General features: G+C 36.3%; 1 protein-coding gene across 4 annotated transcripts in view; it reads left to right on the plus strand.

Annotated features, from left to right (window-relative positions):
• Positions 1 to 14,465, plus strand: part of FER (tyrosine-protein kinase Fer) — a 751,747-nt gene that overhangs the window by 694,043 nt on the left and 43,239 nt on the right. For all 4 annotated transcript variants that reach the window (XM_067159220.2, XM_067159229.2, XM_067159236.2 and 1 more), the window contains 2 exons: positions 5,953 to 6,150; positions 9,094 to 9,270. In XM_067159220.2, coding sequence (XP_067015321.2) covers positions 5,953 to 6,150; positions 9,094 to 9,270 — 375 coding nt within the window. The remainder of the gene's footprint in view (positions 1 to 5,952; positions 6,151 to 9,093; positions 9,271 to 14,465) is intronic.

Consider the following 14,465-nt stretch of genomic DNA (forward strand, 5'->3'; position numbering starts at 1 on the left):
TTGATACAAACCAGATATTGCTGATACATTTACAAACACTTCATCCGTTCTATCATCTGTATTATCATTCTCTCCAAACCTGGCCTTGATGAAACTCTTTGTCTCAGTTTCTGCTGTAATTTGCTATACAGCCAGCTCAATCTATTTCACTGCATCTAGAACTGACACAGATCTTGCCACAGTGTAAGAGCTGTCAGCTGTTTCCATGTGCGTGATCAAAGATTGCATTGAAAAGCATGTATAGTATGATTTGAATGTAAAAATGACACCCACAGCCATTGGCTATAAGACACTGGTTGTATTAGGTGGGAACCAAAAAAGTTTCATATTTGACAATATTAGGTATGTATGGGAGGCAGTTGGCATTGTCATGGAAAAGTTTCCATTTTTTAATTTTGTGTTTAACCATTCAACCAATCTTCCATTATAGTAGTAGTCATACAAGCACTGCTATTGCTTTGTCAAACCACCAGAAGGCTATCAATTTTCAAATTCTTGAAACATCTTGGTTTTGCTGCCTTCCCAATCATGAGAGGTTTTTCCAGTTCTCCTTCCATATTCCCACACAGTAGCGATGTAAATCTTTCCTTAGACATTTTATTCCTAACACATTTTTGTCCCTTAACAGCAAGTGACTTTGTTGGTAATAACCGAAAGAACAATGCTGTTTCATCCACATTAAAAATGTTTCTACCTTCATATTCTGAAATCAGATGTAGCAGTTTTGATTTTCCAGTCATCCACTACACTTTCATTCATGTCCTTAGATTCCCCACAATCTTTATTCCAGACAATATTATGCCTCTTCTTGAAACTGTCTGGGCCGATCACCTAGATGTTAGGTCCCTTTAAACAACAAGTTTCATCATTATTGAAACTGTCGAGCCATCCCGTAGGCACTTTGAACTCATAATTTCTGAAAGATATGGCTACAGCAAGAGCTTCACTTTGAGGCACCAGTCAAATGTGAGCATGTTCTTTTTGACCAGATAGAGCTGAACACTCCCACACTACCTCGTTGATTTCCTTTTTTTATTGCAATTTGCTTTATGTCGCACCGACATAGATAGGGCTTACGGCGACGATGGGGCAGGAAGTGGCTAGGAGTGGGAAGGAAGTGGCTGTGGCCTTAATTATGGTATAGCCCCCAGCATTTGCCTAGTATGAAAATGGGAAACCACGGAAAACCATCTTCAGGGCTGCCGACAGTGGTGTTCGAACCCACTATCTCCCGAATAATGGACACTGGCCGCACTTAAGCGACTGCAGCTATTGAGCTCGGTCATTGATTTCCTTGTTAACAGTCATATTCACCTTTCTTTTCATTTGACCATTCTCTTGAATCCATTCATTTGTTTTTCTTTGTTATTAACCATATCATAAATCTGCATTATTCCCCACTTGAACTAGATTATTATTTGCCCTACTGAGAGTTTTCCGTAACTTCAATATTATTTTAACATTTTTGGTTTAGCAATAATCTTATGTAATATTTAGCCATGATGTTCAGTTTGTTTTCACTTTTATGAATACAGTAGCCAATTGTTTGGCAGTACACCTACTTCCTTATCTTTGTTAATGATCTATTGTGAAAATCTCATTAGAGTCTTAGTCAGTTTCCCTGTTGAGCTACTGTACCTGTTTATCTTAGAAGACCAATTAATGACCTTTTCCTCGTGGAAATTCCTGAAGTGCCCTAGTAAAGAAAGAGAATGGCAGGTGCACTGATAGCATGGATGTTTGAACACATGCAGTCAGTTTGTTGAAACAAGGACATGGATCATGCCAGTGCCAGAAATGCACAAATATTGTACATAGGACTAAATCAGTTCCTAATAATTTTCACATTGTACAAGTAGATTTTCAAAAATTCTTTCATTACCGGTATTCATTATAACACCATAAGCTTCACCAGGACCAAGAAAAAAGTCCATAGTGGACAAGTTTCCACTTTATTTAAGTCCTGCTTTGAGAAAGTTTTACTGTATCTAAGGGCTGTTTCATATAGGATCAAAAATAATCCTGCTGAGGTTCTTGGGGAAGAAGAAAATGATGATAAAAGAACAACCAGAAGTGTCATTTAACTAATTACAAGCTACATTAAACTGGCTACAGAATATATAAAACTAATATAAGTTACATTAAAAATTTCAATAAATTATAACAAAAGTCTACAAATGGTGGATGAACATGAGTGGATGAAAATGAAAGTTGATGAAACACAGTAAATGTAGGGTTAACTGGACTAATATGTACATGAACAAAAGTTAAATTAGATGAAAAGGAAAGAGGATGTAATGTAGTGGGTAAAAGGCCCTTTAAGTCATTTTTATCTAGAAATTAAGTTCATAGAACTTAAATACAAATAGTATCAATCTATAAATTCTATAGACAATAAGAAAAACAAATTTTAAATACTAAATCCTATTCTGAAAAGTAAACCATCCTTTGTTAATGGCTAGGTAATTTGTAATATTCAGTGTGTAAAGAAAAGTTATACTGAAAACATGAGGGTTGTGTAGGAAGTGTATTTACTACAATATAGTACATCTATCAATGTCCTATTATTGTCCAGAAGGACAAAAGTCAATGTTTTCCGTTTTACTTAACGTTGCATGTGTGGCAAGTGTTTGTAAACACATACGTACTCACTGTAACAGGTGATCATCAGACAAACAACCACGACACTGGTGTCTGTGTCCATGATACACAGTGAGTGCTTGTTGTGGCATTCGACCAGTGCAGGTTAATGTAAATAAAGAATGTGTGTGAATAAATTAATTCCATCCCCTGGTCTAAGGAGTTTGGACAGCCAAAGTAGGGGACTGCCTGTAGGGGTGAAGTACAGTGGGGACTTCGAGGGCCCTGGGACCGCTACGGTAGCTGTGAAGGCCCTTCAGGAACTCTGAAAAGTGGTGGTAAAAGGGGCTCTGGTTAAGGTGCAGCAGGTTGTTATGCTACGTAGGTTCCAGAATGGGTAAAGAAAAGAAAAAGTAAATAAATGCAATGTCAATTTTAATCTTATACCAGTTGTACAGTATCATTTGAAGTAATTCCACATACTGTATATCAGATGACTATATTTGTAAGTAGTACAGGAGATATTATAAGTAGAATTTTGTAAACAATGTAAATTTATTAAGGATGAGCTGTGTGTTTAATAGAAAAAATTGTTAGCATAAATTATATAATATTGTATTATAGGAAAATGTTATTCTCTTGTTAATTTAATATTTAGTGCTTGACAATAATGTATTTTAGTGTACCATTTGCCACCGAGGTAAACACCTCATTTGCAAATAATGAGATTTTTGATTTTTGAATTCTACTACTCTGACCTTTGTCCACGTGTGTTTGTTTTTGTCACAGCAGGTCATTGTCCCTTGCGCCTGGAGTGACTCACCGTATACAGAAGCAAGCCATTGTACTGTGGCACCTGTTCTTACATATTGTATTACCTTACATAAAAGTATTGTGTTTTACAACATACCATCACAGTACCTACAGTATGTCCAAAAAATAAAAATAAAAATGGTTGTCTTGAAAATATCATTCTCTGCTATCCCGTATGATCACGGTTTGACATTCCCTTTGACCCTCTGTATTGTAAATGACTAGAATAGATATAACAATGAGATACTTGAGACCGAGCTCGATAGCTGCAGTCGCTTAAGTGCGGCCAGTATCCAGTAGATATAGATGTTGATTCCCATAGGGAATCTGAAATATTTGTCCTGAATGAGCAAATTTATAATACCAATATAAATGGTCCGTTATTGGACATTATAAATTTTCCAGTAGCTCATTCTTGGTTGCCAGCGTTTCGCCCTCGTGTGCTAGGGTGGGCTCGTCAGTTGGTACCTAGCACACCTACCAATACGCTGGCTAGTGCATACCGTGGAGGCCACTGCGTAGGCTAACTGGAGCCACCGGCAGTGCCAATGCACTAAGAGACTTTGTCTCATCACTAAAAATTGATGCCCGCTTGGCCATCAGATGATATAGATGTTGATTCCCATAGGGAATCTGAAATATTTGTCCTGAATGAGCAAATTTATAATACCAATATAAATGGTCCGTTATTGGACATTATAAATTTTCCAGCTAGCTTATTCTTGGTTGCCAGCGTTTTTAGTGATGAGACAAAGTCTCTTAGTGCATTGGCACTGCCGGTGGCTCCAGTTAGCCTACGCAGTGGCCTCCACGGTATGCACTAGCCAGCGTATTGGTAGGTGTGCTAGATACCAACTGACGAGCCCACCCTAGCACACGAGGGCGAAACGCTGGCAACCAAGAATGAGCTAGCTGGAAAATTTATAATGTCCAATAACAGACCATTTATATTGGTATTATAAATTTGCTCATTCAGGACAAATATTTCAGATTCCCTATGGGAATCAACATCTATATCATCTGATGGCCAAGCAGGCATCAATTTTTAGTGATGAGACAAAGTCTCTTAGTGCATTGGCACTGCCGGTGGCTCCAGTTAGCCTACGCAGTGGCCTCCACGGTATGCACTAGCCAGCGTATTGGTAGGTGTGCTAGGTACCAACTGACGAGCCCACCCTAGCACACGAGAGCGAAACGCTGGCAACCAAGAATGAGCTAGCTGGAAAATTTATAATGTCCAATAACGGACCATTTATATTGGCAGTATCCAGTATTCGGGAGATAGTAGGTTCGAACCCCACTATCGGCAGCCCTGAAGGTGGTTTTCCATGGTTTCCCATTTTCACACCAGGCGAATGCTGGGGCTGTACCTTAATTAAGGCCACAGCCGCTTCCTTCCCACTCCTAGCCCTTTCCTGTCCCATTGTCGCCATAAGACCTATCTGTGTCGATGCGACGTAAAGCAACTAGTAGAAAAGGAAAAAAAATGAGATACTTGAGCTTGGATCACTGAAACCAGATTCATTTATATTAGACTGTATTTATCTTTGTATTCATGGTAAGTTGCCTTCCACATGTAGTCTGTTACAGTATTTGTCTAGAAAATCATTGCTCACATAAATATATTGTCAAAGGGTGCACGAAGAACTTGACTGCCCTCTTGGGAAGCTTGGGGTAGTTATAACATGCTTTAATCTGAAAGTCAGGAAGATGATATTAGATAAGACTTGTGAAGAATTTCGCATGAGATATTAGAGGCCATACAACAGTTATATTCTGAAAAAAGGAACCCTGTCTCTTATCATATTAAGATTTTATTCATGTTCTAAAATTTTACCCAGCCACTTTGTTACATTCCACTGGACAACACTTCCAAGTACTGAGTAATGCTGTTGTAGAGCGAAATATTAATTTCTTTATGTTGTTCTGCAAGATTTGCTTATGTACACTTATGTCAGTTAGCTTTTATATGCATTGTATTTGACCCCCTTAAAGTTTTATAATACTTTATAGTTAAATATTTTTGTACATGTTAATGATTGATCTAATAAAAAAATAGATAAAGAGTAGTTTCTTACAAAGAAGTACAATATTTTCTAAATAAGAATGACTTGAAAAAGTGGATGCTCTCTGATTCAAATATTTTCAGTTTCTCTCTCTTAGAAATCTTCTCAACAGATGATGGAGATAGCTATGGTAGGATATTTTGAGCTGACAAGGTTCTCTTGAATGGTAGGAATTCTGACAAAATTCCAGTGCATTTAGAAACCAAGATGATTAGGGCTTAAGTTCCGAATGTATCAACATTTTCATGGTCGAATAACTGAACATTTTATCAGACCTGAGAAAATGTATTCTTAGATTTAAAGGTAGATTATTAAATGCTAGGTTTTTTCTATGATATGGTATCTTTGAATTACACTATATTTTATTATGGTGTATGGTTTCTCTTTACTCTTATTTCTTCAGTAGTCATTTTAAAGTTGAAGTGTTTAATAATTGTGTTGGGAACATGTTTTTGAATTGTATTGTGAGACAGATGTGCTATATGTACACTAGGTCACACTCAATTTACACCGACCGTTAGTGGATGAAGAGTGGTTCCATGGAGTGCTACCTCGCGAAGAAGTGGTACGTCTTTTAACTCACGAAGGAGACTTTCTGGTGCGGGAGACGACTCGCAACGATGAATGTCAGACTGTCCTTTCAGTGTGCTGGGGAGGGCACAAACACTTTATCGTGCAGACCACAACAGAGGTACAATTCTCTTTTAAACTATTTCTTTGTGTTCAGCGTAAACTCTCCAGTACAATACAGGTTATAAAAAGCAATATGTTTGAAATTTATATAATTATTTACTTACATATTCCTTACATTGGTGAAGTCATTATTGTTGTAATTGTTTCAGATTTTATCACACTGTAAACTATGCTGCACACTGATAGTGATTGTTACTATACAGATTATACAGATATGGTGCTTTTGATGTTTCTGGATAATATAAAATGTTCCTAGTTTCAAATGAAATATTCTTCTTCTTCTTCTTCTTCTTCTTCTTCTTCTTCTTCTTCTTCTTCTTCTTCTTCTTCTTCCTCTACTACTACTACTACTACTACTACTACTACTACTACTACTACTACTACTACTACTACTACTACTACTACTACTACTACTACCACCACCACTACCACCACCACCACCACCACCACCACTACTACTACTACTACTACTATTACTACTACTACAGTTAGCACTATTAGCTGCTGTCCTCGGAGGCCTGGGTTCGATTCCTGGTACTGTGGGAGATTTAACTGGCAAAGATAGGGATGTACTCCCTTTCTTAAACGTAAAGGAGAACACAACACAAAAACAAATATTTCGTTATTCATTGATAAATATGTATTATGGGAATGTAATAACAGTGCCGTTAATCTGGTACCTCTATGTCCAACCATTCTCAAGTTATGTGCGGAAGTAGTAACTGGTCGTGACGTCACTGCGCTGTAGAGTCTACCAGGCAGCCTTGACGCTGGGAGTAAACTCGCGCAGTCTTTTCCCGCACTCCATCTGCTACTGCCGTGTTCTTCTGCTGCCAGTGTTAGTGGGCTTATTTTTATTTATAATGGATTTAAATATCATTTGTGCATATCAGTATGAGCCAGAACGAACAATGTTTGCTGATGTCCATTCAGAAAGCAATCTTGACATGGATATGCTAAACACTACAGGCCGTGCTGGCACGCGAATTTGGTGTAAATGTAATGAGTGTACAATCATGGATACAGATGAAGAAAGTGTATGCTGTTGTGAATTAGACAATGTAAAAGCAGTGAAATCTGAGAAATTTATGTGTATAACAAGAAATCCCTCATTTACAAGGCTTATTTTAGACCGTGAGGTATCGACAATGACAAGGCATAACATGAGCTTAAAAACAAAGAACATGGCAAGGAAACATTTACTGACAGCTTTAAAGTAATAGTTCACTTCGTGGGTAAATTCATGGACTGAGATTGGTAAAAAGAACAGAGTTGTCATACCATCATGTGTTGTCAATGCCATAAGGAACACATTTCCAGAACCCGATGGCACCTATGTGGGCTTCAAGCTGTAAATGAAAACATGAAATTAAAACAGCAGAATTATGTAAGTGTTTCCTAAGCTTGTCTGTATGATGAATATAGATAATGTATTACTTTGACGTGAAGTACGGTACCTCATTTATTGTTGCGAGTGAAATCGTGAGAAGTGCTTCTTGATCAGGTCGTCATTGGAAGGTCGAGGTATTTGAGTGATGTTTTTAGGCAGTGACAGATCCATTGCTTGATTTTCAGGTGAGGCTCTACTATAGTTAGTTTGCAAGAGATTTATTTTGTTCATTATTGCCTTCTTCCATCCATAGCTTGACGCCTCATATTTCTGTTTTATCACCCAGGCTCCTGTTGATTTTGAGTACTGAGTTTTGATACCAGCTTTCAATTTATTGATGTTCCAATTATAGTCCAATGCAGCAATCACTGACCTGAACTTTAAGCCTCTGTACGAGAAATGAACTCTTTTAGAAGTGTATTTCAAACGAAGGTTGTGATAACTTTCTAGGCTTTCGGTGTGAATGTAGTGTTTTATATGTTCCACAACTTTTAAAATAGATTTGTCTAAAACTATTTTCTTCAAGGCTTCATGTGAACTTGAATTTCCTTTAATCCACATTTTCTTTCTCTCTTCTTCCTCCGTTAATGTATCGTGCTCACAGGATTTCCATTCACCGTTTTCTAACCACTTATGCTCATTTTTTACGTGGTGCAAAATTGACGTAAATTTATCGATTAACACAGAACTGTTTCCATTACATGTTTGTGCTGCCCATCATTAATTATTATTTATACTGGCCTTCCACGCTTGAACTTCTGGATGATTTTTATCGAGAGCTTTCATCTTTTTCATTAGACTTTTTGTTATGTACCAATCATCAAATTCATGTTCAATATCAGGATACTGCGTTCTCAGTAAATGCCTTACTCCTTTGTATCTATCGGAAAGGAAGAGTTTTATGTTACAATTTTCTTCCTGTACAATCTTCCTCATCGCGATTTCACATGCAGCCCTTTCAAGATCACCATTCACCATCACTCTCTGAACAAGTTCCAAATGAGCTATGCGACCTGTATTTGTATCCATTAGTAAATACACTAAATATTTGGCTGAAAAGCCGAGAGAATCGTACTGGCCATCTCCGGCTAACCAAATGGGTTTGGCACTGCTTTTCAAACAATCAACTATAAGCTGTTGAACACGCCCTTTCAGAAGAGTGGGGACATCAATTGAATGTGCGGCACCTTGTCAGAAGCTTGAGAAGGCATTGTGAAGCTGTTATCCGTGTGAGGGGTGGTAATACTCCTTATTAAGATACTTAATAACCACATTGTCATTTTAGGTGTATGAGCAGGGACTACTTTGTGTATGACATGTTCTGCAATGATGTCATTTTTTGAGTGTCTAAAGAACACTTATCATTTCAGTTCTTAATTGTTGCAAAGAATTTGTTTTCATTATGTGTCTGTTTTTATGTCAACATGTATGCATATATTGGAGGCATGACCACATAAAAATGTGACCAAATTTCTTTTGTTTTTGAGCAGTGTACATTGATTGGTTTAATAATTTTCTCTTATTAAAAATATTGTAATTTTCTTTGTACAGGGTCATTATAGGTTTGAAGGGCCAGCATTTCCCACAATTCAGGAGTTAATTCTGCATCAGTATCAAAGTGGATTACCAGTCACCAGTCGGTCCGGTGCAGTACTGCGGAAACCAATCCTGAGAGAACGCTGGGAACTCAATAATGATGATGTCATTCTACTCGACAAAATTGGACGGGTTAGTTCAACATGAAAATAATTTAAAGTACCGGTAATAGAAAATGTTATTAATGTATGTCTTATTTGATTTAGCAAGTTTTCACTCACAATCTGTGACAATCTGTGTCTGTTGAAGTTTTCAATTATAATTATGAAATTAGTACTATTCTATCTTATTCTCTTAAACTCAAAATACAATTTTTTACATACGTATATTAATGCAGATAGGTATTTTAGGTTTATAGATTATTATGTTTTTATAACCCTCAGCCAGCAGGGTAAAGACAATAACAATTAAAAGAAATTTAAAAAGAAAGAAGAAAAATATTACCCTACATTTTCCATTGTTTGACAGTTGACAGTCTTAACAGAGACTTGTTAAATTATTTTCAGTATACTTCATAAACTAAAACAAATTGTATAGTTTGAAATTTCCATGATGTACAATGAAATATATCTTTGTTTTATAAAAATTTTGAATGTCCTTAACAAATTAAATTCTGCCAAATTTTAAGTTACCATAACAATAAAAACATTAAAAATTAAAGCAGGAGAGTGTAAAACGAGTAACTTAAATATAAAGTAATACTGAAAAATATCAAAGACAGGTAAAAAACAAAAAAAATATATGTTATATGTTGAATATAACATCTGTAGAGGCAAGATTTTTTGTGTTATTTTAAAAAACATTTCAGTTTTAAAAGTGAGAAATTCAGTATTGTTAAATAATGAAGTGAATGACATATTTGTTTAGTATATAGTGAGTGTGATTGGCATTGGTTACCTTCATATTTGGCAGATTTTTCAACTTTACAATAGTAATTTAAAAACAAACAGAAAAATGAATGAAAATAATCTCATTTGCAATTTAAACTAAAAATAGGAGTAAAGAATCACAAAAGTGCACACAGTACTCTTACCCTCCAGTGACCCAATGCATCAGGACAATGAAAATTGAAAAGATCACTCCTCCTATTCAACACAAAATATATTTAAAAGAATTATCTTTTATTCAGGACTAGTTTCACCCTTTCATTGGACCATCTTCAGCTTTATAGATAAGCGTATAGATTACCTCAAAATACAAATTAGCACACATTAAAAAATTTATTTAACAACCATAGAGTAAAAGGGCACATAACATTTGATAAAAATTTAAGATTGGTTTCAATATTTGTAGTCTGCTTTAACTTCCTAAAAATTTGTATGAATCTAGAAGTCCTTATCAGTAGTGATATATATTAATGCACCTGTGTATATGATGTAATTAAGCCATAGTCTATATGACTGGTTTATAAAACTCTATTTACATTACAATGTAACAATCTTTCATTCAGGACAATGAGTTTATTCATATTTTAAAATTTTACAACCAACTTTGTTACTAACCACTGGACAACACGTCAAGTACTAAAAAATGCTGTCGTAGAGTGTAACATTAATTTCTTGATGTTGTTCTGCAATATTATGTAGCAGGATTTACTGACATACACTTATATCATTTAGCTTTTATATGCATTGTATTTGACACCCTTAACAATAACAACATTAAAAATTAGAGTAGGAGAGTATGAAACGAGTAACTTAAATATGGAGTAATATGGTACTGAAAAATATCAGACAGTTGAAAAACAAAACAATTACAAATATATGTTACTAGCTAAACCCAGCCATACTTTGCTGTGGCTCAGTCTGATATGATATGAATGGGTAAGTAAATAAATGTATTCTAGCGAACATGAGATCAATCACACTTTTGAACATCCGAATTGAACTGTTGTTGTCATGTAACATTTTTTTGCAATGACTTAACAATATGCCTTCTGATTCCAGTAGAGATTTGGCAGCGTGCCTTCAGTTGGTCATTTTTATCTTTATTTTTATTTTTAGCACCGAATGAAGAAATCTGAAAACAGGAATTGTAATTTCTTATGTTTTTCAGGAAATGTTTTGAATCACCGGTAATTCCTTTTAACAAACTCTTCAGTCATTCTTTTGGCAACTACGTTCAGGTAACTTCACTTTTCCGCTTGCGCAGCTCATGCTTGGGGTTTCTTCTTTAAATTTAATTGCTGTGCAGTGCAGACAAAAGTTGTTCATTTTTTCGATTTGAACAAATTTACATGAGGTATTGCATTGAATATCCGGTTCGTATGAAAAAGCAATTTGGTGATAATGAAGCTCGATCATTCAGATATTGCAACTGCATACATCTTAGTAGTTGATCTAATTGTTCTTGGCATTGCTGAGACTGTTGTGCTGCTCTTCTTCTTCTTGATTCAATTTATAAAACTTGTACTATGGCTGGTGAAAATACAGACAACGATCGACTACTTTTAGAGTTTTCTGAGCACTGAACACATTTATTTATATTCATTCACATTTATTCACATTTACAATAACAGGCAATGAGTTGCTTAGTTACATGAAAGTACATCTTGACCACGGCACGTTTGATTCCTATTTCCAAATAACAGACAACAAGTTGTCGAATTGCATAAACCTCCTAGCAACAAATGTCCATCCTAAAACATGGTGGCATGTTCCCATCCTATATACAGTACAGTCTTCTTCTTCTTCTACCGCTTTTCCCACTCCTGTGGGGTTGCGGATGTGAACTGTGTCGCACATGTGGATTTGGCCCTGTTTTTTGGCCAGATGCCCTTCCTGACGCCAACCTTCTATGGAAGGAAGTAATCACTATTGCGTGTTTCTGTAGTGGTTGAAAGTGTAGTGTATTGTCTGAATATGAACAGGAACATGTTAGAACAAACACAGACACCCAGTCCTCGAGCCGGAAGAATTAATCAAACACGATTAAAATCCCCGACCTGGCCGGGAATCGAACCTGGGACCCTCTTAACCGAAGGCTTCAACGCTGACCATTCAGCCAATGAACCAGACCATATATACAGTACAGTACCGGACTATAATGATGTAGCATAAGTTGTTGTCACCTAGTAACAGTTTGTCCAAGGTTGATCCAATCTTGGTGCGGCTTTGTAATTAAATTAATTCCATAAAAATACTCATTACAAAATCTCTACCAATCCGATTTAGTTCAGACCCTTTCCTAAACATGCTCATATTTGAATGCAACGTTATGTCAAAATTTCAAGTCAGTCGACTGACTACTTTTAGAGTTTTGCAATCACAAACACACAGGCGAAATTTTTATAGAGGCAAGATAACACAAAATATCTATTTTTTGAAAAATTTCAGTTGTAAAAATGAGTAATGTTATCTAAAAGCCCATTAAACACAGAAATGCTTTTTTAAATGCCTAAATTTGGCCTTGGGTGTTTAAAGGTATTTGTTAGTTGAACCTACTTTATGAATTTCCTTCATATAATACAAGTAATTTACAAAAAAGGTCTGCAGATGTTGAGCAGTAATTAAAGGAATGATTATAATACAGAATGCATGTATCACACTGTAGTTAGTTTTTGATCAGAAAACAGAATGGAGAGGAAATAGGAAAAACAATGCTCCTCTGAGCCCAGGTGAAACAGACCTTATACCTACATTTTATAAAACTATTAGCTGATGTACCCATGCTTCACTACGGAATTCTACATTGTATACAGAATTGTAGGTTAGTTAGAGTACACATTGTGAGCAAGACTGTATTAAATTGCATAGCTCTTAACATTACCTTAGAAACACGACAGAGAAATCACCAAACATCTTTTCTGCTGCTGCTGCTTACCATCAGTTACAATCAGGTTGAGGAATTGCATTATAATGGCAGACACGCACACTTCACCTGCCTTTTTACATCCTCAGAAAGACTGTCTGGTGGTTTTCCCAACTGAAATGAACATAGGTCATTACAATGATGTCAGTAGGAATGGCGTGAGTAAAAGCAATGATTTCACATGACATACTTGATCAAATGAAAAACCTCACTTTTAACAAACAGTACAAACAGTCCAAAGTTCCAGAGCTGGAAAGACCAGACCGCAGACAGCCATGATCCGTGAACACTTTTAGTCTTTTTTTGGGGGGGGGGGGGGGGTCGAATAGTGGAGAGTCCCAGGGCAAAAACTATGCCCCTTTACTAATCTGTTTCCTAGGAGTACCCGATGAGTTGGAAAATCTCAATTCACTACACTGGCGGTGGTAAAATCTGACTTGGAGGCAATTTTTTCCTCCCAGCCAGAGGAGAAACCCCCTCTTCACTGCTAATTTTGAATAAAATGAATGTAAAATTTAATAAAAGTGAAGAGGAAGAAACAGCTCTTTTCAGGGTTAAATTTTGAGTTATTTAGTGAATTGTGGTGCTATAATTTGGAATATGCCTAAATTGTAATTCTACACCAGGTCATACTACTACTACTACTACTACTACTACTACTACTGCTGCTGCTGCTGCTGCTGCTCCTACTACTACTACTACTACTACTACTACTGCTGCTGCTGCTGCTGCTACTACTACTACTACTACTACTCCTACTACTACTACTACTACTAAGTGAGCCTCTGCCGTAAGAGTGCTCACTGCTCATTTTAAACAGCGCGTCAGAGTAGGGATCGAATAGCTGGAATACTATGATGAACCAGTGAGTTACGTACCAGCAGTACAGTATCAGAAAATGTGTAAACCCTAGAGGAATGACATGCTAACGAAGAAAGTTTTCTAACTCCCCAGCTATTTTCTGCCAATATTCAGTCAGGCTGTTATATTCAGTATGCATCAGTAATCCCAACTATTGGAGTTGAGCGGCAGCATGAGGGACAAAGAACATCACCACATATAATGGCCAATGTAATGTTATTGTTGATCAATGTTATGAGCTTTCATTATTGTAGGCCTTCACATTTAGTTTTCTTCCGATTCTGAAATACCACTCTTATCATAGTTGATATGGTAAAACTGAATAAAACATAAGTGGTCGGAAATTGTATTCTCTATAACTTTTGTTATGTAGTACTTTTCGATAGGACCAATAACATAGGTATTTAAAAATTAAATAATTTAATTTTTAGGTGCCTTCCCCTAAACTACAATGTCATACAGGGTGAATAAAATTGTTTATAACTTACACTGTAGTTTCTTATTCCCCAATACCGACTTTCATTAAATTCTGTTAACCCATTTTCTTGTGGCTCGGCGTTGATATGGACTTGGCAACAAAAGTACAAATTCATGAATATCTGTGTTATCAAAGCCGGCATGGAAACAATGTATGACATAAATGATCGAAAATTTAA

This window comes from Anabrus simplex, chromosome 1, assembly GCF_040414725.1.
Source record: "Anabrus simplex isolate iqAnaSimp1 chromosome 1, ASM4041472v1, whole genome shotgun sequence".
Classification (NCBI taxonomy): domain Eukaryota; kingdom Metazoa; phylum Arthropoda; class Insecta; order Orthoptera; family Tettigoniidae; genus Anabrus; species Anabrus simplex.